General features: G+C 37.9%; 2 protein-coding genes across 5 annotated transcripts in view; one reads left to right on the top strand and one right to left on the bottom strand.

Moving 5' to 3' along the window:
- Nucleotides 1-3,773: 3,773 nt before the first annotated feature.
- tm6sf2b (transmembrane 6 superfamily member 2b) lies at nt 3,774-14,890 on the bottom strand. Its single transcript, XM_063467479.1, has 11 exons — nt 14,748-14,890; nt 14,401-14,521; nt 12,550-12,653; nt 10,210-10,307; nt 9,923-10,026; nt 9,189-9,271; nt 8,639-8,763; nt 7,841-7,942; nt 6,823-6,915; nt 5,082-5,201; nt 3,774-4,431 (listed from the first exon to the last, which is right to left on the bottom strand). The coding sequence occupies exons 2-11, from the start codon at nt 14,478-14,480 to the stop codon at nt 4,195-4,197; spliced, it is 1,146 nt and encodes a 381-aa protein (XP_063323549.1). The 5' UTR covers nt 14,481-14,521; nt 14,748-14,890; the 3' UTR covers nt 3,774-4,194.
- Nucleotides 14,891-19,888: 4,998 nt separating this feature from the next.
- sbno2b (strawberry notch homolog 2b) overlaps nt 19,889-25,190 on the top strand; it is a 60,660-nt gene continuing 55,358 nt past the window's right edge. For 3 of the 4 annotated variants that reach the window (XM_063465930.1, XM_063465929.1, XM_063465927.1), the window contains exon 1: nt 19,889-20,033. The gene's annotated coding sequence lies outside the window, so the exon portion shown is untranslated. Of the gene's footprint in view, nt 20,034-23,275; nt 23,316-25,190 lie in introns of all 4 variants that reach the window. The other variant, XM_063465928.1, reaches the window with a different exon arrangement.

Here is a 25,190-nt window from a genome sequence, read left to right as displayed (position 1 = left end):
TAAGATGCAAAAAAAACAAAAAACAAAAAAAAAATTAAGGAAAGGGGAAATTTGTACACAAACAGCTAAATAATGATTTATTGGGAAAATTGAAGGTTGACAGCATTAACACTGACAGCTTGCTTTCAGGCCATGAGCCAACAGCTGGCTGTTACCAAAAAGCATTAACAGGCTGTTTGATGCATTTTTTTAACCTGCTCTTTAATGATGTATTATCCTCAAATGAACAAAATATTCTCTGCCCTGTATCCATGGAATTTTAAAAAGGTTTTTGCATGCAAGTTATTCGTTTTTGGGGACCTCAGAGCAGAGAAGAGAAAAATGATCCTCCTACAAATCTATTAAAATCTGGAAAATACACTCCAGGCATTCTTTCTCTGGTACTGTTAAAACACTAAGGGTTTTGTCTAAGATTAACTGTTACCTAGAGGGGAGGTAATTTTCTCTAATGAAAATGAACAACCATTGGCCAAAAATGTCCATCAGCATTGATTCAGTGACTTAGATTTTGTGGATTTAAAACCTACTTTCTGAAACCAATTTCAAGAAAATCAGTACTATCAAAGTCAGGGGTCACCTGTTTTCTTTGCACCTAGTATGGCAGGAATGGCTATGGCAGATATCGCTAAGTTAAAATTCAAGTTCATAGTCAAAGCATATGTTAGTTAACTGATGCCTTTTCATGTATGCAGCATGTTACCTACCACTGTCTCATAAATAGTCAGAGAGCTTTAGTCTTGAGAACAAATAGAGCCTATTTGTTTGTGTTCATATTAAATGCATGAACCAAATAACAAGTGGACCATGTTCAGATTAGGGAAACACATGCTGATCATGTACTTGATGTGTTTTGACTCAGCATGGTAATATTTGTGTAGCTCTATGTAAACTGTGAAACTTTCCTTTTATCATAAGCCATGCATTAATTGGTTATTTAACTTAAGTTGTGCCATGCATTCATGAAATCATATACATTTATATTTTTTTTTCACGATACCTCACTGGAAGTCCTTCCACCCCTGCAGTGTGGATTGCTTAGTTGTATTTTTCACTGCTCCACACCTCTCCTGGGTCTCCTGCACAGCCGAGCAGACATCTGCAGCAAAGATCCCCTGTGACGCCCATCATGGGATTAGAGAGCTGTTTGGAGTATCCGCATTTGATTTAAAGCCTGTGTCATACACACAGAATGCACCGAATGTGCAAGCAGGAACGATGCCACACTTCAGCATGTAAAAAAGCTGCTGAGCGAGAGCGAATTAAATGAGTTTGCCTCTCTCCCTATCTGCTGGCCTATTGCTTAGCAAAGTACGAGGGATAATTACTTGTGAGTGGGCTACAGTTATTGATGGGGTGGGAATGGAAAGAAAGGTTACACTGCTGTTTCAAAAAGCTTTATCTAGCCACATAAATAACTCCTTCATCTCTGTCAAGAAACACTGTTCATTGTGCTCATGTGACTGAACTGCATTCAAAGCATCGAGTTATTGAAAATATTTGGCAGATAGATTTGTGAATTCCATTACATGCTGAAGCGATAATTATTCTTAAGCCTCTCATTCTGAGAACCCCCAGTTATAACACTGGCAGGGATCTCAACAATGGTCTTTCTTCTAATTAAATGTCAGCAAACCTCCTCCAGTGAGCCCGGTGGTCACTGAAGTGTGTTTGTTTCCCCTAAACAAAAACAACACAAATCATAAGTCATTCATTTGATGTCTTTGTAAAAGACAATGATGAGAGTAGACTATTTACTGAGCCGCCCACACACTTCCAACACACAGCAGCATCAATCAGCAGAAAGGAAACAAAGGGGATCAAGGAACATAAACAGATATGGAATGAAAAGCTGGCAATTTGGGCACCGAGGATCAGACAGAATGCAGAACAGTAGAGGCATGTCTCGTGTTCCTGCTATTCTGAGAGAACGAATGTCTTTTTAAAACTAGTTGTGTATATTCACCAGAGTGACTGAGTGACAACAGCTGTCGGCATATCCTTGCCACTCAGTCCCTGAGTAATGATCTGCCCTGGCTCCAGTGATGCTGGGTGGGAAAAGGTGAGCATATAGAGTCTCAGTTATATAGCATACTGCAAGATGTCAGTTAGCTCAGTGTGACATCTCACTTTTGTGCGAAAATATAATAAAAAGTTTTTCCATACTTTGAAACATGTATAAAGTTGATCAGATCATCAGTTGATCTCATAAAAGAGCCAAACTGCCAAATATGAGTTAAATTAATGATGCAGTCTTCTTTTCACCATAATGGTTTTATTTAGATTCAGTCCGCACAAATAGGTATCACTGCTCTCCTTGTTTGTACCCTGTATTTATTTGTATTTTAGCATCTGTGACAAAATAAAAATATGAGTTAGTTCTTAGCAGCCCCTACATGTAAAGAGAAGTACCATATGGAATACTTGGAACTTGAAAAATACTATAAAATATTATTCTTATACAAGTTTTGAAACTTCTCTCTTCTCTGATATCTTAAGCAGATTTAAGGCTTTGTATTTGTGAGGGAATATGGTATGTTCAGGAAATGTAAGTCTTTTTTATTTACATGTTTTCTGTTTGTTAAGATTGGACTGTGTTATGACTCAGTCCATTGCCTCAGCTCTGTACCTTGCTGAAGAGTCGGCTGTTTTTCTTTGAGCGTTGTCCTGCTGCATGTCTGTATCTTTTACAGGTCATAGCATGTCATTTTTTTAATGACAAAAATGCCATCCAGAACAATGAGTAAAATCATCAGGTGCAGCAAATATTTAATTCTTCATCTCCCAATTGTAACTTTAAAACTACCCACACGGTGCTTGGAGTGAAACTGTGCTTGAAATTGCAACACACCGGCAAACCTTAAAAAAGTACTCTGCCAGTAAAGAAATAGGTATGTCGGTTATTCTGTGCAGAGCAGACAGTGAATCTGTCAAATTGAATCTATGTAAACAGATGTAATATGATACTGAATCTCTGCATTGATTCAGACTTACTCTCACACCAACCAGCCCCTTCCTGAGCCTGGTTCTGCTGGAGGTTTCTTCTGGTTAAAAGGGAGTTTTTCCTTCCCACTGTTGCCAAAGTGCTTGCTCATAGGAGGTCATATGATTGTTGGGTTTTTCTCTGTATTTATTATTGTAGTATTGTCTACCTTACAATATAAAATGCCTTGAGGCGACTGTTGCTGTGATTTTGGCACTGTATAAATAAATTGAATTGAACTGAATTGCAAATCAAATTAGTTTTCTACAAAAGCTAATTTTCAAAGAACCAGCCAAATATAAGTGAACAGAGGGCACAGCTTGTTGTCAAAGTTAATATTTTATGTTATTTCTAGTTTATAAACTAGAAACTATTTCAGAGAAAGACGTCCATAGAAGCTGGGCTGATGTAGTGCACTGATCTTGTGGACCCTGTACATTTTTAATGAACTGGCTTTTTTTTTTTTTTTGGAGAAAAACTTGAATGATTGCCATTACCGATTATTTTCATCCTTTTGAGGCCATGGATATCCGTACCTAATTTTGTGTAATTCAGCAAACTGAATAAAGCTTTAGTTCAAGCAGGCCACTGTTGTAGTTAAGCTCAGCCCACAGGCTGATCTCAGTGACAGTTCAAATCAGCTGATGGCTCATTTGATACCTTTCTATGCACCAGCTGCCACATCACATTCAGTAACTGACAGAACATTGAAGTTTTGCTCTACTCTCCACTTTATTTTACTCTATGCAATATTTGTCAACACAAGAAGAATAGTCTTGAAATCACCAAGTCACTGCAATTCATCATGTGGGCACATTATCTTAATTAAATTCAACCTGTTACTTACTTAAATATTTTACTATAAACTAAAAGGGTTAACCCCTATTATGGCACTCCAAAAAAGTGAGCTGTTGAGTTGTCTCAGTATACATCCAAGTGGCTCTAAATACTCCTGCTTTTCCTATGCATCCTTTCTGCTGCCATGGTTATGTATAGATGATGGTATTGACATTGACCGATTTGTGGTTTTACTGTTTATGCATATAACATGAGAAAAAGATGCTGAAAGCAAAGAAATAACCAATAAATCCACAGACATTCAGCAAAATAAGCTGTATTTTGGCATTTTGAAACATGGTCTTTCAAAGAAAACAGTTCTTCATGAATCATCAGATAAGTAATTACCTCCAAAGGTCAGAGAAGATTAAAAATGATCATTTCAGTTTATACTTGGTGTCTTTCTCTTCGCTGATTGGTAAACCTGTTTGCCCAGGGAAGGGAGCAATTTTTAGGAAGAAATAGGGGTTGCTGTAGACCCGCAGGGCCACAAGGATGGGTGTGGCTGCATAGACCAAGTTAGCTGCCAGCACCAACCAGAAAGCATCACTTGGAATGCGATACGGCGCTGTGGTGCGAGGGTGGAGGAATCCCCCGATGTGGGACCACTGGCACTGAAAGGAGAAAGAGAAAGAAAGAGGTCAAACTGTTTGCATATAGGAGGACATTACTTTACATATCAGCTTTTACTCCTCTCTTACTCTCTCTGCACACCGATGACAGATAACTTGATGCCTCAGTATTTCTTTCCAAAAATTATACATTATTTTTTCCACTGTTATTAGTCTATTAAAATACACAAGATAAAGCTACTAACAAAAAAGATAAATGACATCTGAAAATGTCATCTTTATGTCTAACTGGGAGTTGGCTTAGAAGACAGAGAGTGTGCAAAAAGACTTTAATCAAGTAGTTTCTCTTCTCATGGCTCCAATCTTTCTGTCAGAGCAATATGGAGAGAAAGCACCACCAGCGTGTTTGTTACAGAGAATATGCTTCAAAGGATAAATGTAGTCCAGGTCATTTTTAGAAAGATGAAAGCTCACTAGATGGAGTTAATTGCCCTGACATGTGTTGGACCTCTTCTTATTTAACATAAACGGCAGATGGAAAACTGTAATAGGTCAGAGGCAGCAATTATCGCAGCAGCTTCCAGTGCAGAAAACTGTCAGTGAATCTCGCATCAGTATGCAAAGACCTGTAACTTAAACTATGTATTCATAGCAATTTTCTTTATTTACAGTCTGTCCTCTGGTGGCGTTACCTGGATCATAGCTCCGGCAAGAAAGATGGTCCAGTCCGGCATCCATGTGCACCCAGGCTTGAGGAGACCATAAACAAAAGCACCCAGCAGGGGTAGTGCATAAAAGAACAGGTGCAGCATCTAGGGTAAAAAAAAGCTTACACCATTAGTCTAATAATATGAAGATTGTTTCATATCATATCTCACAATACTAAAAATGTATCTTTCTCACAGTAGGTAGTCTCTCTCTATAATATCTTGTATATTCCAGGATATATTGCTCAGGATATGGTTGGACGTGCCCAACAGAGCTGAAAGATTCTTCCATCACTGTCAGTCAGTGTTGTTGTTGAGCCCTGACCAACAGTCCAGCAGACAATTAATACAGTACATCCTCAGTCTCCACTGGCCCACATCACACTTCAGCTACTCACAGTGAATACAGAAGAGGGCTGCTTAAGCCTCAAAATGCAAACACAGAGCGCCCTTTAATTTGCTGCGGAAAAATAGCACTAATTGAAATAAAACCTAAGAGAATTAGTATTGGCAGGTATCACAATTAAAATACTCTGCTTTGTCCCTTCCAGTTATATCCTGGGGGTTAATTTAACCTTTTATCCCACAGTTGAACTGCATACATTGGATGAATGTACAATTAATTCAATAATTAAAATGAAGAGACAAAAATAATCAAAAGAAAATACTAAAATCATTAAAATCATTAACTTTAGCACTGCAGTATTTTGCTGCTTGTCAGCTATGCATGCTCTCTAACACAAATTTGCACCCTCAGCACAAATTACCATTTCCACACAAGGGTCGTTACAGAGAGAGTCTTGACCTTCAACTTAAAATATTTGGTGCATGAAAGCCTGTTTCCCACTTTATAAAAGCCTCAAATTATACCAGTGAACGGTTTCCTTTCATTCTCGGTCTTAGGTCCAGATGAATTCTAATGAGTTGAGCTCAGGGCCTGAAAGCCAATCATATATGCCCTTCAGTCTTTTGTTGAAATGCCTTCTTAGTGCAGCCACAGTAATCTGTCGCATATCATTCATCATCATCAATGAATAAAGAGGTCGGTTAGTTCAGAAACTGAGCAGGATTGCCCAGTAAGCCAAACTTCATTTGATTTCTTTGCACATGCCCACGAAGCCTTGGCAGTAACACACAAACACAGATCTGCAAACATTGCTAAACAAGACGCACTTCCACATGCTGCACACGCATCTTCCTCCCGCCCAGCGAGATGCTGATGGGAGGCTTTGGGCAGGGATTACCTTATCAAGTTCTCAGCATGCGGTTCATCTGTCTGATCATTGACTCTCAATTGTGCCTGGACTGCAGTCCAGACAAGGTCTTTGGATAACCTATTGACAAAGCCATGTATGCCAAACAAAACACAACAAAACCCACGGCTACACAGGGTCAGAGGAAGAAAATAAAAAGACAGCAGACCAATGCCCGTCAAAGTAATAATGTGTTATCCATCTTAACCAAATGAAAGACAGACACAAAGATCCGCTGGCCTCTCAACCCACGCTCGTTATTGCTGTAATGATGAAAAAGGGCCTTGTAATCAGCTGTGAGTTGAAAGAGTGGGGGAGATAAGGGCAAGCTTCCAGCACGCTCATAGTGAGATCCATGAAAGCAGAGGTCCATTATGTGGCTTGTTATTTAAAATAGACTGGAGAAGAGCTTTCAAGTGTTCCAGCAACGGCAGGTAGAAAGGCTGAGTGTGGTGACAAAATAAAACACCCACCATAACTCTAGGGTAGCCCACAGGATCCTTCAGGTAAGGTTCATACTGCTTCAGGTATATGGAACAGGCTTCAAGTGGAGAGTCCAGAGCCACCTACAGAGAGCAAACAACATGATAGAAAAACCTTACAATGTAGTTCAGTTTAAGAGAACAGCGGCGTAAAATACCAATGTGTAGATCTGAACGATTCTCTTCCCTTGTCAAAATAACAAAATGAACATCCAGAGAAGATTTGTCAATGTGACTAAGCAGAATAACACACTGAGCATGGTTAAAGGAATTGTTTGACATTTTGGAAAACATGTTTATTCACTGTATACTGATGGGTTCGTGAGTTTCTGCCTGCACGGTGTCACACCCTCTCTAAATCTCTCACTCTCTTGTCTACCCTCTTTTTAAGTCTGTCTGTCTTCCAGGAGTGCAGAAGCTGTCAGAGTTGTTTGACTGCACCTTGAGCAGGAGTGTCCAAAAAAATATAAAATAGGGAATATCCCAGGAGTCAGCCTGCATTCAAACAGTCAATTTTGTTTAGAAAGTTTCCCAACTGAGTGAAGTGACCTGGAAGTATCGACATCGCAGTAATAATAAGAGCTGGTCGACTTCTATAAATGTTACTATGCCTACTTTTTTAGAGCTTTTAGCATAAAATAAACTGGACTCTCGGTTATGTGAAGGAGGAAATGTGATCAGTGTCAATTAATGTGGATTTACATAGGTAGTTGCTGTATTGCCAGGCTTAAGGAGTATGATTGCTATTTTAAGTCAGTCACAGAAAAGACCAATAAAGAAACGAGATACACTGAATCCAGGGGAAAAGATCATATGACTAGATGTGGCCTGACAAGCACTTCATAACCTACATATTATATATGTCTTATAAAATACTATTATTTTAACTCCAGCTTTTCTAATAAGATGATGCTTCTTATCACTTGTTGTCTTTTTTCACTTTCTTTTAAAACTACAGTTGTAGTCTTTCATTAAAATCTCTTTAGAATTTTATATGTGACATACTAACCAAGCCTCTCAGGATGGTGAAGGCCATGGCAGCTAACAGGAGAACCAGCAGAATGATGTCCAAAGGACGCCAGATCAGCTTCAGGCTCTGAGCATGCTGGGCCTGTGGAATGTTAAGAATTTGTCGATACGTGAAGAGGACTCAAAACAAATATATTCACTTGCTTCTCCTTCACTATGAAAAGTATTGATTGCAGGTGCTTTAAATTAAAGACATGTCTAAGGTCAGCCTAACTTGAACTGAAATGAAGACCACAACAAGTTATAGCTCAAATACAACTTCCCCCTGGCTAAGACATAAATGTGCAATCAAACAATCATGGCTCAGGTGTCTAAATGTTGAGTTTCATCTATGTTTTTTTTATCAGCTCTGACTGTGAGTTTGGAGCATGGAAGCAGAAAGCTGAGTTAAAGGAACGGTGCCGGTGAGTTAAAATGGCTCATTTCAGAGAAGGAATGCACTGGGGATCAGAATAAGAAGCATTATTTTAACTGTGAGTTGTGCAAGGTAATTCTAGTACAGTCCAAAAATGAGAACATTGAACTGGAAATCTGCAGAACTGAGGCCCTTTAAGACTCAACTGGAACAAAATACTAGATAATATGATAGAAAAAGCAAGAAGCTGAGATTTAATAGTTGTTTTTAAAACACTAACAGATTCAGCAAGCACACCACTCTAACTACACTAACAGTCGCACAGATTTTTCATTGTTTGGATCACATTCACCTGAGCAACAATGCACCTCTAAACCTCTCCACAATCATATAAATGTCTAATTATTCATGTTCTGGACTTACATTGTATCCACCAATGAGCGGTCTATCTTTCGGCCGAGTGAATAGAACGATTGCTCCCAACACAGGCATCAAAAGAAAGAGAAAATTGAGCCAGAAGGCTGGATGGATCTCTGACCCATATTTACCTGCCACAAAGAGAAAGATAGACACTTATTGTCAGCATGCACTTAACCATACAAACACCGCCTGTAAACATCTTAATGTAAATGAGTAATTAAGCTTTCCATTAAAACCTCAATTGTGAAACTCGAGGCAAAAGAGAGATGTGCAGCGTATCAATGCTAACATAACAGAGCAAACATCACGTTGCCTCCAGACAAGTCTGGGCTTCTGACGCTTATGTATGCAGTTTGAAATGCCAACAACAGATGCTTTAAGTCTGTTTGCTGCTTTGTTCTGTGAGGTTGTGATGGCAGGCGAGACACGGGGCATGTGTGTTTAGTTGGCAGGCTGAACTGTGACACTGATGGTACAAGGCAGGGCAGATGTTTGCCTGATTAAAGCTTGTCATCGTGGGACAGACAGAAAGCGGATTGAAGATGCGGCTCACCTGCCACTATCCCGACAATAAACACACTCATGTTGGCACACAAAGAGCCAGCCCAGAACAGGCCCAGTGTGCGGTAGGCTTTCCTGTGAGAGAAACAGAAAAAATACAGAAAAAAAGACCAAAGAGATCAAATGAGATGGAAAGTTATATGTTAAATTTCAAGGCTGGGTAAGTTTAAATAAATGATATTTGAGAACTTCTTATATCCATCCTACAGATAACACAATGCCTAGCTCACTTTCTAAAGTGACAAAAGGCTGATATTGTTTAAAAGAGGATTTAATATCCATGATAGCGCCATCCCCAAGGCAGTGCTCCCCCTGAACTCTTGAACTCACTGGCTGCACTTTATGACTAACTCACTCAAGAGGAGGCTTTCTTTTTTTTTTCTTTTTTTTTTTTTAAATCTTTTTTTCTCGAGCCGTTGTCTGGGATTTATGTGATAAATCCACCCATGAATTCCTAAAGTGAAACACATCATTGGCTCAGCTACTATTTCTTTAGAAAAAGCTCAAATACAGGAAAAAGATAAGCCTGAAGCTTGACATATGCTGTAAAAGAAAAGTTTATCTTTGCACTGAAATGCATTCCTACTGCTTTTAGACTGTATACACAGGCAGTTTTCATACCATCCTGTGTGTGTTTTCTCATTTTGAAAGGGACCCTACCCTGTAGATCTCTCTCTATTGTCATTTAATGCAGACATTATGTGATGTGACTTTAGCATCATCCACCTGTCTGTTATTCTGCTGATCATCATCAGGTACATGATAAAGTGTGCTATTCCATCCCAGTAACACATCATGATGCCATACGACGTTCCCAGATAGGGCTCTCCCTGAAACACAGAATATGTATATAAGTACATACCTCACAGCATGCATTGCAAATGTCATATGCATTATCATATTTGCTTAACATGGTTATTTGTGCTTTGATCAGTATTTGTTGGGTGTTTTTTTTTAGAATTTCAGAGTTTTAAATGTTAATAAATAATAATAATTTTTTAAAAAAAACCTACCGTCTTCTGGTAAAACTCCATAAAGCCAGAAATAATACCATCATATTCCAGAGCACTTGTCAGGTCAATGATACACGTGAAAGAAAACTCAGCAAAAACTGTGGGGAAAAAATGATTTAATGGATATTTAAAAGGCTAACCTGTGTGCTTCATACCAGAAGCCCTGTTATTTCAGCTCTGTGCCTGGGTATGTGTGTAGGTGATAATTGGTAGTGTACAATATCTTTAGAACCTAGAAAAACTCGGAAGGTTAAGCAGCTTTGCTCGCTTTGAAGGCACTATAATTTTAAAAAGTTACTCTTTTTGCATATTCTGACACCTGAATTCTTCTATAAATTACAGTATATTAGAACATGACATCAAATCTTTCTAGATTTTCTGAGCCTTTTTCATTGTTTTTTTGTTTAAAAGGTTTTCCTTCAAATGGCAGGTGATTGATTAATGGAACAGCTTGGGGAGAAAATTAAGTCTTGAGCAAAGAGGTAGACTGGAGGCGTGCTTAAATCGAGTCCATGGTGAACAGACTTCTGTCCTTACGTTAAGGACCCAGGAGAACTGAAAGGTCACGTCTAGCAAACAATATTTAAGAATGAAGCCACACATACACATTATTGGCATGGAGGGCTTACTATTAATATAAACTGTAACAATAACGCTGTTGTTATGAACTATTATTAATACTGCAGTTTACATTCTATCCAAGCTCTCTTTGAGAAATTGCAGAGTCTGAAGTGTTGCTTTAGACCCATATTGCAGCACTAAAATAACAGAATGCAATGTGCCCTTCAGTATCATTTGCATACAGTATGTTTCATTATAAAACAATTGACCAGCAACTCCCTTTCCAGATGTCCAGATTTTATCTTAGGTGTGATCTAATTGGCTTGGAAATGATGTGATTGTGAATGCCACTGAGCAGCAGCATGACTTTTGGTAGACCATCTGGTAGAGTTATCATGACAGAATAAATGATTGCTATTTTACAGCACAGCATAGCAATTATTATACAATACAACAGCCAACTTCTACCCATTGCAAACTGCTGTTTGTGCATACTGTACTGCTGATTAGATTGCTACTTCCATTTATGCATTGTGCATTGTTGCAAGTGTTAGTACTTTTGCACAACAGCAAGAAGCTTGTGGGTTTGAGTCTGCTGATCAACTAGAGCCTTTCTGTGTGGATTTTCCAAATTTTCTGTGTTTGTGTGGTTATTCTCCAGGTTCTCAAACATCTATGAACAGCCTCAAGTTTATTGGGTTTTTTGTTGGTTTTCTACTTTATTTTATTGTTTCATTGTAAGTTAGCTGACTATCTGGATCACAGTTACAAACTTCCATGTTGCCCAGTACTAATATGTGCAGGCTACAGCCCCCTGTACAGGATAAAGTGGGTATAATCGTTGATATATAGAAAAAATACATGTCTGCATTTTAAGTCAATTAAAAGAGAACACCTGTGAAAGCCATTACAATGATCTACCACCTGGGCACTGCAGAATCTGTGTTTCTATACAGAAACCACTGTTTCACATATTGTCTCCCTCATGTAATCCTGAGGAGCTCTACCAGGTTTATCTCTGAGATCTAAGAGGTGATATAGCGGAGAGATTGTGGCCCTCTAGCAATGAGAAAAGCCTCCCACTTCTTTTCCCTTAATGTTTTGGCTCTTATAGACAACACCAGCACTGCCTTGAGCCACTACTGCCAATAGTTTAAGATTTCCGCCCAAATAGCCTAGCCCCTAGCATCTGCTGCAGGGATCTATTTGAGGGGGGAACCCTGGGGTAGAGAGGAAGCTCAGTTTGACTGGTCACACTAATTCACATTACAGCACAAAATATTTTAGAATTCTTTAAACTTGCATGAAAAGTGCACAAGCTGCTATTGTTATATGACTAAAGTGATTACAAAGGTCCTCAAATTATTCAGAATGAGTCAGTAGGGCAATCCAGATTCTACTATACAGGAGCAACGACCGTGTCCTGTATTACGAAATAGCTGTGACCTTTTTTTCTTAAGAAGCAATCAAGAACTCAGTTTCAAAAGAATAGCTGAAAGGTTAAGTAAGTGCAAGAGCTGTGAGGGTTGTCAGTCTGCAGGGAGCGTTTGGGTCAGTCACGCTTTAGAAAAGCCTGGTAAACCTTTGCTCTGAGCCTAATCAGTCTAAGCTGCTTTCAACATATCAGGTGAAATCACACTGAATACAATTCATGTTTTCACGCTTCTGTAAATCCTTTTGTGGGAGTTGGAACAATGCATAGCAGTCATTAAAATTTCATAGTGTATTTGGAAATGCAATGCAAGTAAGTTGGGAAATGCACATATTTGCGTTGATTACCAAAGAATAAGAAGTCTTTAGGTGCGTTGCCACGAGTGATGAGGAAGTAGAACAGAAACACAATCACCAGCACAGCAACACCAATCTCCAGAATCACATAAGGCCTGTGGAAACAGAGAAATGTCACTTTTACGTAAGAAAATATCCAAATTTTTAACACAATCTCACTGCTGATACTTTTAGATAGCAAGCTATCTTTGATTTTCTGTTTCAATAACCCATTTCTCCTTTGGAAGTTCTGACAGTCTCCTCTGCAGTGTTAAATTAGTAAACGATAAAGAATGAAAAGACAGGGCGAATAATAATCATCCAACACCCATAGTAACCACTGGAAATTCTGTTGCTTGCATCCAGAAAGCGCAAGGGCACTGCTGGTGTGGTAGTTTGTGTATGAGATGAAATGAGATGGTAGTGTCACGTTGGATTTATTCATGTGCAAAGTACAAGTAGAACTTTTATTGTTAATCTCAGAGCTTTTGAAATATATTGATGAATATGAGGTATTACAGTCAACTGACATTTGGCAAGAAAACTGTAGTTCTGTGTTGTAGCTAATAATCTTGCTGTGCAATACACACATATATATATATATACATATATATATATATATATATATATATATACATATACATATATATATATATATATATACATATATATATATATATATATATATATATATATATATATATATATACGTACGTACTTTCCCACAGTCAGTATTCATCTGCTATATCCCATCTCTCTTGGTGTAGTAACTAAAAGCACATCTTTACAAACTTTAATCAATCATAGGCAGAGGTGTGGGATGCAGCAAGCTAAGGCCATGTTAGTTCAGCATTGCCCTCCATGTTTACTGGTCAAAGGTACCTCTGCCTTACACTGGAAAAGATTAATGTGCTCAAGGTATCTCCTAGTAAACAACATTGCATCCTCGCAAAACTCACAGTGTGTGCTCACAGAAGGAAAACAAATGCTATGAGAGCAAAGGCAAGCTCCCTAGCTACCCCTCCAATTCAACAGTACAGGAAGATTTATGCACACAATACCGTTTGTTTGTGGAGTGGAAGAGCACAAGGCATATTGTATGTCAAGAGTAATTTATCAAACTCTTCTGTGCAGTCCATATTGACTGTCAGTGTCCACATGGGCAAATAAATAAATAAATGTCTGTGTGGAGACATATTCACATAGGAAGAATAAAAAAATCTGCTGAAATGCCTTGTGGGTGAGGGAAGACTAAAACATGCATTTTATCACCATCTTTGTTTATTCAGTCTAAAGCATTATAATGTTTATCCATCAGCTGCTGACAATCTTATAAAGACAGTATCCTAATAAACAGGCAAAACAGATACGCCTTGAATGAGAACGTGATTCCTTAGAGCTTAGAAAAGCAATTACCCCCATCATCATATCAGTCATATCATTATGCCCACAAACTCTGCCTTCTATTTGCTCCCTTTTAATTTCTCCTTTCCCTTCAAGAAATGTTAGCTTTAAAGAGTTTGCACAACTAGCATATACACTCTTTAAACTGATGTCATAGAATGTACGGGGTTGAATATGGTCAAGGATTCCTCAGCTTGTTATACATACTGTATAACACAGTCACCAGTACTAATGCAGTTTGAGTTTTAAGCTTACAGAGTCCTCTAGTGGTAGAAAAGTATACCAGCTGTCACCCAGTGATACTGGAAGGATTTCTAACATTATTGTATATTAACAATTATTCTCATAGTTAAAAAATGCATGTGTTGTGAGTGAATAATATATAACGTTTTACAATGATTTCATGGGAAAGACTGTATGTATTAAGGTGATAAGAAATCAGTAAATTTAATAACTTACTCTTGAAGCTCAGAGATGGTGTTCATGGCATAGAGGATGCCAAGGGCAGAAAATGAGAATAGAAAGACAAAAATCTCCATCTCTTCAATAGCTGTTCAGCGCCCTCCCTGCAGGATTCACACTAAGGATGAAAATATAATGCAATTATAAGTGAATAGCATTCTCATCCAGCAATAAAAACAAATCAATTAGTTGAGCCAATATTAATAACATCAGTACATTATTAACTTGAAAACTGAAATTAAATGGCATTAAGCAAAATTAGATGAATGAGTTCCACGAAGTATCATTTAAAATGAAACCTCTAATAGTGAAATAAATGAAAAAGAAGGAGAGCAGGGTCTTACCGTCTGGCTACCGTTTGGTGAATTAATCAAATTACTGCTGGCCGGAGGCAGACATGGCATTTACTGGGGAAAGAATGAGTGGTAACAAAGAAGCTTTTGGGGGGAAAGTTGGGCAATTTGGTTTTGTCAGAGATTTACATAAGTCGTATTAGAGAATAGGCCTACATTCCATTTTAGGCCATGCAACGTTTTCAGCTTACGTATACTGATTATGTGAGGCATTTAATGCTTAGTTATATGAAATATGCCTTCTCTATACTCAGACATACAATACAACAGTGTTGAATTGATAAGATATAAAGCGCCTTGAGGCGACAGTTGTTGTGATTTGGCGCTATATAAATAAAATTGAATTGAATTGAATTGAATTGAATTGAATTGAATACGAACAAACGCTAAATCACAATTTGATTTCAATTATTAACCCTTTACACTCTAAAGTTATGAAAATGTCCACATATCAAACAGCATTTAAAAACTTGTGCAAACTTCCCACAAGAAAATAGACCCTAATTGTGAGGTTTGTATCTTCTGCGCATTTGATTCTAACATTATTCTAACATCATATCAGATACGAAGTGACATTCACGTTTCTGCTGAAACAGGACTGCATACACCGTGCTCTATTTAAGTAAGTCATCTGCTTTCAACGAGTTGCAAATTTTTCCAAAAAAAAAAAACAAAAACCCAAAAAACAGAAAATAGCCGTAGCATTCCTATAGTCCTGTCAAAAGAAGGATTGCTGCAGACCGTTAATCTGTGACATACAGTCAAGACTGTAGACAGGAAATGTTTCCGCAGTTCTTTTTCTACTAATTATCAGAATTTCTCAACAGAGCCAAATCCTCACTATGCCTGTGTGCCGTGGCCTGGTTTTATGTGTTTTTGCACAAGGGCTTGGGCTTTTGAGGTCTCGAACTTTATAATCTTACTTTATAAATTTATAATAAGCATTGTCAGAAAAATTCCACTAGGGTGAGCCAAACGCTAAAAAAAATAAAAATAAAAAAGAAATCCTACTATGTTGATGTGCAAATAAACTCTGAGAAACTACAGTTAATTTTGAACTTTGACATAGAGCAGATTTTTATTAATGATGCACACGTTAGTCAGCATTTGCTCAGAGTATTGTGGCAGAAACTGGGACTTTGCAGTTATTGTTACTGGACAGTGAATCAGCTGAGGAATGAGTAACTGTCTTAAGTGGAAACACCTTCACAGATGAGCCAAAGTACTGTAAAACTGCAACTAGAATGCATCATGATGGTTTTATTTTGCTTTCACATACTGTATCATCAACCACCACCTCACTAACACAAGAGAGAACAAGAATACTTAACAGAAAGAAAAGAGCACCACCCTGCCAGTATCTTTCCAACAGAAAAGAAAAGAAGAGTGAATTTGAATACAAACAAATGTACACACACATACACATTGCCCTTTGCTTCCCACCAACCTCTATTGTTGGGAATAGGAGGAAGGCAGTTTTACCAGGAAGGCCGTGGCAATGTGTGTTTGCTGGAAACAACTGGATCTCTTCCAGCTCCGTTGTTCAATATCGCAGGATGGACAGGCTGATACCAAAATGAAAGAGTGACCTGCAGGAGGAAGAAGAGCATGTACTCCATTTCACATCTTAAATGAAACATGCTTTTATAGAATAACTGTCCATGGTAAAGTAGTCTGATAGATTTGCTGAAATGAAAGTGAAGTGACATCATGGTTGATATGCCACTGCCAGCCAGTCAGGTTGCAATTTATGTCTGTCCAGGCTCATATGAAGTGATACCTTTGTTTGATTGTAATAAAAAGGTTATTTAAAGGTTATGCTAGATTAATAAAGGTGATTCTGATAGAACACAAACACATAGGAATGACAATGCATGAGTAGTCAGTGCATGACTAAAGGCTAAAAGCGTGTTATGTGAAGTGATGCTGACGCTGACCTTTCAGCTGCATTTGCCTAGACCTTATTTCATAGTTAAAAACAAAAGAGCAACAAAGAGATGAGTTAAAAGCAAAATATATGCACACTATGACAAAATAAACTAAACAGAATAATTTAGCCTACAGTCTAAGTGAAACAAAGAGAATAAAAGTGGCTGGACTGCAGGTATTTAGCCTAGATGATATTGCATAAATGTTTTAACAACACATGGACACTGTTTAAATATTGTACTCTATGATGGTTATGTCCTGGGGGAGAAAAAGGATGAAGGTGTTGTCAGAGCTCCAACTTTCTGATGACCTTTCCCTTGCCCTCTTTTTCCGGGAAGAGTTTACCTCTGTTAAATGGAGTAACCGGCAACCAAGTATTTATACTGCCCATCACCCAGTTTACTGGATTTCTACACTTAGAGCAAAGCTCAGGAGCCAAACAATAAAGTGGTGAAAGCTGTTGTGATGAATGGTGAGGTAGAACCTGAGCAAGAGTACCTGTGACAGCCTGAACTTTTCCAGTTGTCTTAGGCAGTACATACACTTTTACCTTGCGTACCAAAATCTAATCAGGCAGTGTTACATTACAAACAAAAGTTTGTGCTAAATTTCAAGAAATTCCTTCAAGGCATTCCTGATTTATCATTTTTACCTGCGCCAAGGAGTTTAAGTTTTTGGTAGTATCTGTGTGCATCCATTCTGTCATTCTCTGTTAAGAAGACAGCTTTAAAAGCTTTCAATTAATTCAGCTCAAGCTTTATAGCTGTGTACAGTTGTATTAACAGTTCATTAAAATTTCCCTTATACCCAAGAAGGTCTTCATGGTCAACTTAATAATTTATTGGTCCAAAATTGACAAAAAGCCTTATAACTTAAGAAAACTATGTTTCTTATAAGTGTTGTGTGTATTGTCAACACAATACACACCTTTACCCACATCACACACATTGTTGAAGTGTATTATTCTGAGCATGATGAAGTACCCATTTCTTAAAAGCTCTAAATGTTGCTGAAAAATGACAATAGGTTTTCAGACTGAAAAGAATGGTTTGGCATAGGATAATTTCGAGTACAGTTTATTGATTTTATTATGAATCTGTTAATTTACAGAAAGAGGTTATAACTGTTAAAATACATAACAATTTGAATAGATGTACGATGTTGCTGAATACATTTTGTTTTGTTTTTTAGGAAACAAAATAAACTTCTGATCAAAACCTTTTGTTCATTAAAAAAATTATTACTAAACATTTTAACTAATTTTACTAAAAAATGAAATAAATGCTATACACCTGCACATAAACCTGCACTTTGCACTGTTTTTTGCAGTTTTTACTACAGATTTTTAAAAAAAACAAAACATTTTTCACTACAGGCTTATTAAAGTAAAATAAACAAAGAAAACAAAATGAATTAATATAATTAATATAATATATAAAACATGTCTATAAAAATATAATACTATTTCCCTAAAAGTGAATACTGTCCAGTGACCTGGCTGCTGTGGAAGAGGTTTTTTGCTTTTGGAGTGCTTTTTCTTATTAATTTTATTTATTAAACCTTTATTTAATCAGGAGTAACATCAAAACACATCAAACAAAATAAAACAAGTCAGAGTCAAAATAACACAAATACAAGGTCCGGCTTATAAATAGCAGTTACACTCTCTGGTTACAGAAGTCTTTAAGAGAGCTCTGAACTCTCCCACGGAGATAAAAACATTCAACTTTAATGTGTGCTGAAGGTTATTTCATGACAAAGATGCTAAATTAGAGCGTGTTTGTAGAAACTCAACGGCTGGATCAATAACCTCACAAAAAGAATGAAAAAACAGAGACATATACACCCTACATATAAGCATATGAATATCAAAAAACAAGTGCATAAAAACATAGCAATAAATCATAATTTTCTTACATTTATGATTATCAGCAGTTGCAGGAGTAATACTTGAAACTGCAAGAGTAGCAGTAGGGATTGTGCACAAAATGTTGGTCCATGGAAAGGAAAAACTGTAAAATAGGTTAATTAATTAATATATGAAAATGAAGAATCTGATTAAACCTAGTTCTTAAAACTGTAGCTGAAACAAAACAAATGCACATAGCACCTAACAAGACCGTTTAAAGTGGCATACTTTAAGAATTCAGTTTTATTTATATAGCACCAAATCACACGAGTCACCTGAAGGCGTTTTATACTGTGTGGTAAAGACAATACAGTAACATAGAGAAAACCCCAGCAATCACACAGCCCCCAATGAGCAAGCACTTGGCAACAGTGGGAAGGAAAAACTCCCTTTTAACAAAAAAATCCTCTTAAAGATCCAGGCTCAAGGAGGGTCAGCCCTCGGCCATCAATCGGTTGGGAGTGAGATGGGGTAGACATGACAAAAAGCACAATGTGGACCAGAGAATGAGATTAATAATGACTAATGATTAAATGCAGAGTGGGTACAACCACAGAAAGTGAAAAGAGGTGACTGAAAAAGAAACCCTCAGTGCATCATGGAACGCCTCCAGCAACCTGGGCCTCTTGCACCACTAAAGTGGGGTTTGGGGTTACCTGATCCAGTCCTAACTATAAGCTATATCAAAAAGAAAAGTTTTAAGTCAAATCTTAAAAACAGAGAAGGTGTCTGTCTCCAAAAAGGGAGCTGGTTCAACAGAATAAAAGGCCTAAAACTGCAGCCTGAGCACGAAGTGCTCTGTTGGGGTGATGTAGCACTACAAGGTTTAACCTCTAAACTTTTATAACCTAATGCACACTTACATTAAGTTGCATATTGTTTAAACCAGTGAAAACTTTGTTTGTCGGTATTATTTATTTATTTATTTATATTGGTTTATTGTAGACTTACACTTGTTTTTAAAACTATGAAATATTTTATTTATTTATCAGATAGTCTGAATTTCAGGCATCTGCATACCTTTGACTGAGCTGCTTGTTATTATTAGGGTATTAGTATTTATTGCTTGGCCAGCTGTTTATTAACTTAGCTATAACTGCTGAGCGCTCATTTGTCACCGCTTTATATATTTTGTCTAACTTGACACATTGTCTCAGGTGGGCCAAACACTTAACTATTTCTGTGCTCTTCTGTTTTCTGTTCTCGATCAACAAGCAGAGTCCTCGAGGGATCTGAACGAGCGGCTCTGTGTGTGACGACAACGGCGGAAATATTTTTTCGCTGTTCAAAATGGCAGCGTCTCAATCAGGAAGTGGAGAAAACAACTACGAAGAATAAGTTGGATAAAATTCCCTATTTCTGTTACTTTGACGCGAGTCTTCGATCAAAATCAGGCCGTGAGCTCGGGGTTTGGTTTGAGAATAGGAAACACATCAACGGTAAGTGTACTTCGATTATATTGGGGAAATGCGAGCGACACATCGGCAGTAGCCTTATAACAAGATGCGTTCAGGGCAGCCTCTCCTAGGCGCGCACGTTTTTGACGACGGGCTACGCCGGCTCTTCGGCGCCTGGACTGGATTAAACGTATGGGACGTTATCGATATACATGTAATGTTATGAAACCCATGGAAGTTAGGAGCAAATAAAACACATAGCGCGGTTAATTACTTCGTTATGCTGTGTTCGAGAAAGTCCTGTGGCTGTCTTAGCTAGCGTGTTACGGAGTTACACGCTATCGCTTTAATATTAGCCAACCAGCAAGTAATTTGGGTCAATAAAAATTTCCATGCTATCTTTATCATTTAAAGAGAAACAGGTAGCAGTTGCTACAAAAACCATTTTAACACAAATCTGGACAAACTGATATTTTCTGTACTAAACTAGAGCGTATTCTCTCTCCAATAACATACAAGTGCCAGGTATGTTAGTGCAAAACGAACATACCCAAAGTCGGAAAAAGGCTATGAGCTATGCTACCAGAGCTAGCACAATGAGCTATACAAAGTATGGTTGATTTTAGTGAAGTAAAACCAGGTACACTTTGCCTAATTGTTGTTTTCTTGACCAGCAGTCGTACGCGATTTTTCGGCAAGAAAACGAAGCATATTAATTAGAAATATTCAGAAGCCAGTGTTGGTTTGTTTGTTACTCCGTAATAGATACGTCGTTTGTCGTTCACCAAGCTAACAGTAGTGGCAGTGATACTGTACGCAGAGCTTTGGCTGTTTTCCTTTGTGCTGTTTGAAACCAGTGCGTCCACTTTTATCAATACAAGCTGTATTTTCAGCTTATTTAAAAATGCTGCTTACTTTCATCGCGTAGGCGTACACACTAACTTTAGCTGAATTACAGGAGAGGGAACAACGCCATTTAGTACAATCTCAAAGCAAGTGGAGTTAGTTGAAAAGTACTGTTGTTCTCGGAGACCTTGGGGAGATGTTGCCCCAGTTTGTGCATCTAATGTATTAATTAACAAATGAGACAGAAGAAAGGCTGAAAGTTGTAAGCGTACTTGGTAACAATAAACTTTGTGCGTGTAATACATGTTTCCGCACACTTCTTTCTCATTATATGATTATGACGTGTATGTACCACTGTTAGGAATGCTGTGTTTGTCAAAGAGGTGGCTAAAGTATGCGAGTATTCTGTGCCAGGGTGCTTTAACTTATTATAGTAGAAGAGTTCGGATTAAACACGCCACTGGTCATGTCTTCCACGAATTTAAGCTATATGTTTAATACAGAAAAAAAATCAGATTGATGTGGCTGAAACCAAACACATTGGAGCGTTTGGATTTGACTCATAAGGAAATGAAAATGGCTCCCACATAGCTGTCCCCCCCAGTTCTTTCCTGCAATTTTCGCTATTTGGTTTCCACTGTGTCTCTCGCCTGCAGCAAAGGCTAGTCGAGCCCTATGCAAGCCTTGACACAGTAGGTTGCCATGGTGCCTGGCTATTTTTCTAATTATGTCATTCTCCTTTTGTTGATGGATAGTATTTGGTGGCTGCGAAATAAATAACATGCTAGGCTTTTGTCGCAGTTTTAGTCAAAAATACCTAAACCCCTGTGATGAGGTCAATGGACTTGGTGTTGTTTGTTGTAAAATCCCTCTTGCAGCCAAATCTCTCCCACTCTCCTGAACTTAAATGGAAACAGACAGGGTTTTTTAAAAAACTTATTATGTCACCTACCCAGCAACTTAAGTACTACACTAGAATATAATGCTTTTACAGATACCCATACATAGAAAAAAGTGGCTTTGAATTTAAGGGAAGTTTTGTTGGTTTGGTTAAAACAAATAAAGTACCAGTTAATCACTCATGTAATAATAGCTACTTTTGGTAACCATGCATACCAGGCTGTATTTTAAGTGCGTGTATTAAAAAAAAGAGGTTTGCATGAGCAATAACAGTGGTTGAGCTCCACTTCTATTTCTATGTGTGTTTATGCTGAACAGCTCCCCTTTTCTAATTTTCCTCTGTGCCAGACAATTGATGGCTGTCTGCCCTGCAGGGACTCTGAGGGTCACTGCACACTAGATCTGTTGGCACCATGTTTAGAGCCTGCAGGAACTACAAAGATGACACACAGAGAACATGTGGGTGTTTCACATAGCAGGATTAGCAAGTTGGATATGCTTTAAAAGTGTTAAGACATGTCCTCTGAAATGTTTACTTATTTTTAAATAGTAATGTATGTTCAGGCTTTGTTTAACGCAAGAGTATTAAACATGCAGTACAAGTGTTGCTAAAAGGTCCAGTAACATCCACCGGATGACGTTGGAAAGTTGTTGGAAAGAGTATTTTGAATGTAGATCAAGACAAGCTGTTTAAATCATAAAATACAAAAGCTCTACATGTGAAGATTTTATCTGTAAAAGCATTATATTCTAGTGTAGTACAGTGATTGTGCAAAAACTGTATATTGTAATTTATCTGAAGACATAACAGTCTGCTTATTGTCTGGTTTGTAAATGAAGTGCTCATTGAATGACAAAAACTGAATTGAAAGTAGACCTTCTGATGTCAGGAAAAAAATTTAGGGGAGAGCAGTAAGGGATGTTTTTCACTAATTGCCTATGGTTTCCGCTTTTAGAAAAACTTACCTATGACGCGGGTAAAAGTTTTCAGAATGTACTTTACGTTTACATGGTGAGGAATATTTGGCAGGGTTATTTTCATGTAGATTATGGTTTTAAAATACTTTCTGACTTGAGATGAGATTGGGAAATTAGTTACTCCTGGTCTTATTGGTTTGGGGAGCTCAAACAGCTGTGTTGCACTACTAAGCAATGGCTCATGCCCCCCACTGTTTGTGATTTGGCCTCCATTCTCCTTCAGTCCTTGTCTTTGCTAGCTTGTTCCCCCTTTCTCCAATTGGTGCCAGTGATAAATCTCATTTATAGCCTTTGGGTTGATTAGAGCGAGAGTGAAAAATGTGAAGTGGAGGAGGGGTATCGGCCCTAGGTAATTCGTTTGATTCAGTTCCTGCTTTCCTGGAATCTGGGCTTCATTAGATAATAGTTCGTGTACTAAAAAAAATATGTTTGGTGAGAGGAGAGTGAAAGCACAAGTAGCAGTTGTTATGAATATGTGGCAATGGGGCTCACCTCTTACACTGTATTATGAAACAGCCTTTTTTTATATGCTGTCTGAGTATCCCCTGTCCCCTTTCCAGACCTGGAGCCCATGTGGATCTCTCCCAAGCCACATCAGAGGTTGGTAAGACATGACTGAAACGCAGGAGAGCATACCACACTCTGGCATGCCTCGTTGCTTTGCTTTATGATTTTCTGTGGAAAAAGTGTGTCAGAATACTTCTAAGAAACTCAGACAATGATTTCAAACTGGGACTCACCCAGGAATTAGATACAAGAGGAATGTTAGTCTTCACATAGATTGATAAACGAATACAGTGTGTGTACGTGTTTCAGTTATCAGACTAGATCCATATCTAGCTCCACATGGTAACTAGGGAAGAATAAGAAGAGTGGTTAATTAAATGCCAACATACAACCTAGTTTGTGTTTTTTTTTTAAATGCATGAAAGGAGATTTGAGGTGTAATTATTTTTTTAAATGAACAATTTAAAATAATGTGTTTTTATGTCTGCTGTTGACCCTTGTTAAACGAGCACCCTACTGTGTTTCCCTGACATGGATTAAACCTAGTCCTAGATTAAAAAAACTTGTTCAGTCGTGTACAACTAGGATTAGTTCATGTCTTGGAAACTGAGCCATAGAGTTTAGACATTTTAATTGTAAGTATAGTAGTTTCAAGTGAATTTAAGATAAAGTTCATATTGAAATTAAACATTAATGCACAGCTTCTTTGCAAGTATTTAGAGGTCAACTGATACTGGCTTTTTGGATCTGTTGCAGAGAATGATTGTGGGAATAAAAAATAATAATAGATAATAATAATAATAGTAACCGGTATTGTATGTCAGGGATGCATCCTGAAAGTCGAGGACTCAAACCATCAGTCAAAGATTGCTGAATATACTTAGTGGACCATTCGTTGACAACATGCTGCATTGCGGTTGAACGTTAAGAGAAGTTGAAATTGAAGGTGAAGTGAAACTCTTTTACCTGCAGAGGCTTTCCTTTTAGGTAACTTGTCTGACGTTAAGTTTAGTGTTATGGGAAGTTTGAAACCTGTGTGTGTGTGTGTGTGTGTGTGTGTGTGTGTGTGTGTGTGTGTGTGTGTGTGTGTGTGTGTGTGTGTGTGCATGAGTGGGTGAGTGCAAAAGAGAGAGAGGAATTAACGTTACCAGTAGCCATAGATACTTTGAAGTTTATGCCAACAGCAGTGATTAATTACTATAATCCACCATAAAGTTTCTAGATATGTAATAGTGTCAGCGAAACCTTCAGTTATGTGTTGTATACTAGTTTTTTCTGTCCCATAAGAATGGAAATAACAGGCTCTGTCATGCAACTTTATGATGCTGTTTCTCTTCCTGCCCCTCATTACTGCAAAGTTGTTCCAAACATTTAAAGTTACCAGCTAGTAAACCAGACTACAGACACAGTAGCATTTCAAACCTTAAAAGAGTTTAGTGGAAGAGCTCACATGGCGAACAAGTGTTTGGTGCCTTTGTGCTTAAAAGTTAGCTTCTTTACAAATATATTTGATCCCAAGGTCTAAGGTTTCCCAAAGTTGTCAGTGTGAGTAAATATTTGTCCTTCCGTAGTAGAGTGACACTGAATTTCCAAGAATATATAATGGGTCTAACAATGAAGGGGGGAGAAAGAAAGACTTGTCAGTCTGTGTGGGTCAGCTTACTCTGATGCATAGCTCAGCCACTTCAGTTTCATGTAAACCCTGAACCAAATCTTAACCTGCTTCATCCTGCGGTAAGTGTATTTGTACTGTTGGCAGTAACTTAATTACCCTTGTCCTTAAAAAATGGCTCAGTTAATGTCACTTGACATCATCCAGTTTGATTCATGTGTATGTGAATGCGTGTCTTTGTTTTTGTTTTTTTAAGTGAGGCAAGTTAGTGTTTTCCTTGTTTTTAACATATCTGTCACATTTTATGAAGTAGTGGCAATGGTGGAGATGGAATTTGTGAAAAGACTGAATGGATT

Source organism: Pelmatolapia mariae, linkage group LG23 (genome assembly GCF_036321145.2).
Source record: "Pelmatolapia mariae isolate MD_Pm_ZW linkage group LG23, Pm_UMD_F_2, whole genome shotgun sequence".
NCBI lineage: Eukaryota > Metazoa > Chordata > Actinopteri > Cichliformes > Cichlidae > Pelmatolapia > Pelmatolapia mariae.
The sequence above is the reverse complement of the archived record's forward strand: the minus strand, read 5'-3'. Positions and strand labels throughout refer to the sequence as shown.

Excerpts from the sequence above, each read along its gene's own strand:
- tm6sf2b (XM_063467479.1), bottom strand. The coding sequence starts at position 14,480 with ATGGAGATTTTTGTCTTTCTATTCTCATTTTCTGCCCTTGGCATCCTC. Across the intron at positions 10,027-10,209 it reads TGGAGTTTTACCAGAAGACG|GGAGAGCCCTATCTGGGAAC; the intron begins GTAGGTTTTTTT and ends TCTGTGTTTCAG. Across the intron at positions 8,764-9,188 it reads TATTGTCGGGATAGTGGCAG|GTAAATATGGGTCAGAGATC; the intron begins GTGAGCCGCATC and ends TCTTTGTGGCAG.